We start from the raw sequence: 4,496 nt of genomic DNA, 5'->3' as shown, positions 1-4,496 counted from the left end.
TAGAACACAAATTGATTGACTGAGCAACAGCTCGCAGACCCCATAAAAAAAGAATGCTTGTTATTTGATCCGTATCTTGACACAAGAAGTCCAACGGAAGCAACACTGGAAATGGCAATCCGTAAAAGAAAACACCGATATTGAGATCATATAAAAAACGATGTCATAACTAGAAGGAATTACTGAGTAACTTAGTAAAATTGATATAACTTCTATGGATGGGCCTATATCGAATAAACGAGTATCTCCTCTAGATGAAAAAAGATTTTATTTGAAAATAAGTTTTGTCCCATATGCTAAAGCTTAAAGAATTCCCAAAGGACCGGCATATTTGGGACCAATACGTTGCTGGGTTCCTATATTTCTTTCTAATCACACAATTACAAGTATATGTGTAGTGTATCCCAATACAAGAGTAAAAATACATAAAAACATCACCATGATTCCATAGACTTCTTTTAAAGATTTCAATCTAGAAATTTTTTTTATATCTAATTAATTTGGCACAAAATATAACAATATGAGACAGATTTATTTTCCTTAAATAAAGATTTAACAAGTAATTAATTTGTCTCAAAAAATGCCAATTTGAGGCAATTTGTTTGATCTTAAAGGAAGTTATAAAAGCAATAGGATTTTTGAGAGGTTTCGAAAATTAAAAAAAAGGAGAAAAGTGCATTGAAAACCCTACAACTTGTCGCGAAAAGTACAATTGAATACTAAAACTTTCAAAAAGTGCAATTCAGTTCTAAAATTTGTCAAATTTATCCAATTAAATCATTCCGTTGATTGCACTTTTTAAAAGTTTTAAGACCCGATTACATTTTCGCGATAAATTTTAGAACTCGATTGCACATTTTGAAAGTTTTATGACTCGATTACATAATTATGACAAGTTTTAGAACTTTCAGAGCATTTATCCCGTTAAAAAAAAGATTTTTAAAGCATCATCTATCCTAACACAAATATTTCGTATTTCCAAAACATTTTTTTCCTTTTCCATTTACCAACGAACCGACCGTTTGAAACGCGGGAACACCCCCAAGACACACACCAAAGTTGGTTTCCTCGGATGCTCAGAAAAATCCTCAAGCCGAACGCAGCAAAAGCACTGCGAGATTCGGACATGACCCAAGAAACATTCCAAGCTCCGCGGGCCATGAGTTCGCTGAGAAGCATTGCGAGACACCCCAGCATCTGCCTGATCGATTCCTCCACCACCCTCCGAGAGCTCCTGCAAATCCACGCCCACCTCCTCCTCAACGGCCTCCTTAACGAGCCCCAGTTCTTGGGCCAATTCGTGGCCGCCGTCGCCCTCAGGAACCCCGAGAACCTCGAGCACTCCAGCCGGGTCCTCGACCGATGCGAGAACCCGACCCTGTTCAGCTTGAATTCCATGATCAGGGTCCACTCCAAGAGCCCGACCCCGCAGAAGAGCTTCCGCTACTACAACAGGATCCGGCATTGCGGCTTGTCGCCGGACAATTACACTTTCAATTTCTTGGTCTGCGCGTGCGCGCAGCTTCCGGCGTGCGGCGTGGGGGAATCGGTGCACGGTGCTCTGGTGAGACATGGGTTCGAGGGCGACCCGCATGTTCAGAGTGGGTTGATTAATATGTACGCGGAGATGGGTAGTTTGGAATCGTGTCGTAGGGTGTTTGGAGGGATTCTTGATCGTGACGTGGTGTGTCAGACGGCAATGCTGAGCGCTTCCGCCAAGTATGGTGATGTCGTGTTCGCTAAGCAGCTGTTTGACGAAATGCCCGAGAGAGATACTGTTGCTTGGAATGCGATGATTGCAGGGTATGCCCAGTGTGGGGAATCGAGGGAGGCCTTGAATTTGTTCCATGAGATGCAACTGGAAGGTGTGAAGGTCAATGAGCCTTCTATGGTTCCGGTTCTATCTGCGTGCACTCAATTAGGTGCACTGGATCAAGGGAGGTGGGCTCATGCATATATTGAAAAGAGCAGGCTTCGGATAACGTTGACATTAGGAACTGCATTGATTGATATGTATGCCAAATGCGGTGACATGGATAAGGCCATGGAGGTCTTCTGGGGGGTGACAGAAAGGAACGTTTACACATGGAGTTCTGCCATGAATGGACTGGCCATGAATGGAGCTGGCACGGAATGTCTCGAGCTTTTCTCGCTCATGAAGAAAGACGGGGTTCTCCCGAATGAAGTTACGTTTGTGTCGGTATTGAGAGGCTGCAGTGTAGTTGGACTAGTCGAGGAAGGCTGTAAGCATTTTGCCTCAATGACCAAGTTGTATGGAATCCAGCCTGAACTGGAGCATTATGGCTGCATGGTTGATTTGTATGGCCGAGCTGGCCGTTTAAATGAAGCGTTAAATTTCATCAATGACATGCCGGTGGAGCCTCATGCCGGCGCTTGGGGAGCTTTACTAAATGCATGTAAAATTCACAAGAATATGGAAATAGGTGAGCTTGCCTCAAGAAAGATGGTGGAGCTTGAAGCAAAGAGTCACGGTGCCTACGTGCTTTTGTCCAATATCTATGCTGATAACAAAAGCTGGGAAGATGTAAGCCATGTGCGGCAGGTAATGAAGTCCAGAGGCGTGAAGAAGCTTCCGGGCTGCAGTGTTGTAGAAGTTGATGGTGAAGTTCATGAGTTCTTTGTTGGAGATAACCCCCACCAAATGTATAACGAAATTAAAGTGATGTTGGGTGAGATCTTCAGGAGGCTGAGATTATCAGGGTACATGGCCAACACGAACCCCGTTTTGTTCGATATAGAAGAAGAAGAGAAAGAGAATGCTCTGGCTCTACACAGTGAGAAGATTGCCACTGCATTTGGTTTGATCAGATTGAAGAAAGACGTTCCTATAAGAATTGTTAAAAACCTTAGGATCTGTTGGGATTGTCATGATTTTATGAAAATTGTTTCTCGAACTTTTGATAGGGAAATTGTTGTGAGGGACAATAATAGGTTTCACCATTTCAAAGGTGGTGGGTGCTCTTGCAGGGATTATTGGTGACAATATACAGTTCAGTTGTGCAATTATTATTGACAGTGTATCTTCTCATGCATTGTTTATCCATGAATCCAAAGCCAAACGTCGAGAGCTTTTTACTGACAAATCATGAACCCATATCAGTCTGTTCTATTTTCACATATCCTGCCACATGAATTTGCAAACAAAAGACTATTCTTTTGTCCTTGACCTCAGGGGCTATTGACCCAGTAAATCAGGTGAAGGCTGCCGATTGAGTTTCACTTTGAAAGCCAATGGCTACATTGAGCAATTCTAGTCTTGTAGATTATGAAGCAGAGAACAAGAACAATATGATCAGGGAGTCAACAAAAACCACATGGATGAACCCTGATAACCGCTGTTCAATGTCCAATACCAAAGCTTAGCAAGAATGAATTTAATTTCTGCAGTGTAATTGGTGTGTTTTACGCAACCTTGACGCCGACATCTCCAACAGTGGGAAGGGGAAAATGGACAAGCTTTTGGCTTGACGCTTTGGTGCATGTATATGCCTCTCATAGATCGTTTCCTGGACCTTTTATTATTTCTAGGAGCAAGGAGGCCCTTGTGTTTGAATGTTATTGGTCCATTGATGGGAGAATCACTAGGGAAGTTGATTTTTCGAACAAGCCTACGACTAGGAACTTAAAACTTTTGCTAGTCTTTCCTGATTTGCTGTGTAATTCAAAGATCTCTCTCGATACTGCTGTGAAGATAGAACTTTTTCTATAGAGTTTCATTTCAATTTGTTAGAAGAAAGTTGATGGAGGCAGAGAGGTGTTTCCTCGGAGTTATTTGGAAAGTGAGAGTACCTACAAGAGTCTCTCTCTCTCTCTCTCTCTCTCTCTCTCTCTCTCTCCGTAAGCAACTTGGAATGTATTCTAACCTTAATAAATTTGCATTAGAGGCAAAGTGTGGGTCAATAGGCGCTTCCTTTGCAAAGCAAAGGCAGAGAAGGTGAGACATCTTCTCCTTCATTGTTCTTGGACAGATTGTTTTGGGCGGCCTGTTATGCTTTCATTGGGCTAACTTGAGTTACAGGATTGGAGGATCTATTGAGCATGAATTATGGGTTTGCAGGGCCCCCATTTGCCTAGTGTTAAGAAAGAAGGATCTCTCCAATCCTCATTCCGGTTCTTGGTTGATTTGGAAAGAACATAAGAAGAGAACCAAGGAGAGAAGATGCCTGTTTTGGTAATTATTGAGGATTGGCTGAAAAAATTACATCTTTTGGTATTGTGGAAACTTGTGCATGCAAATGCTTACCGAGCTCTTTTTTGGTTCTTTGAATTTTCTTTTAATATGGGTTCGCACCCCCTTGCTGCCCACAGTAGTTTATCTTTTATCTATCAAAAGAAGATGATTGTTTCTATAAAACTTCGAGATGTTTTCTGAATTCTGATCTATGTATGATGGAGGTCCCAACTCCTGGTTTTGTATGTTTTTACGCAGATTCAATATGCTCAAAACAACTTGATAGGCTATAAGATGATTAGAT

At 41.9% G+C, this 4,496-nt stretch overlaps 1 protein-coding gene across 1 annotated transcript; it reads left to right on the top strand.

Annotated features, from left to right (window-relative positions):
* The first annotated feature begins 1,072 nt into the window (after positions 1-1,072).
* LOC115669006 (putative pentatricopeptide repeat-containing protein At5g40405) lies at positions 1,073-3,606 on the top strand. Its single transcript, XM_030590337.2, has one exon. It carries the CDS (start codon positions 1,073-1,075, stop codon positions 2,999-3,001), a length of 1,929 nt encoding a protein of 642 aa, XP_030446197.2. The 3' UTR covers positions 3,002-3,606.
* Positions 3,607-4,496: the final 890 nt, after the last annotated feature.

The sequence above is a fragment of the Syzygium oleosum genome, unplaced genomic scaffold, assembly GCF_021117445.2.
Source record: "Syzygium oleosum isolate NSW1041296 unplaced genomic scaffold, Sole_v2.1 Sole_v2.02, whole genome shotgun sequence".
Taxonomy (NCBI): domain Eukaryota; kingdom Viridiplantae; phylum Streptophyta; class Magnoliopsida; order Myrtales; family Myrtaceae; genus Syzygium; species Syzygium oleosum.
Note: the sequence above shows the minus strand (reverse complement) of the source record. Positions and strands in the feature narration are given on the sequence as shown.

Excerpts from the sequence above, each read along its gene's own strand:
- LOC115669006 (XM_030590337.2), top strand. The coding sequence starts at position 1,073 with ATGCTCAGAAAAATCCTCAAGCCGAACGCAGCAAAAGCACTGCGAGAT.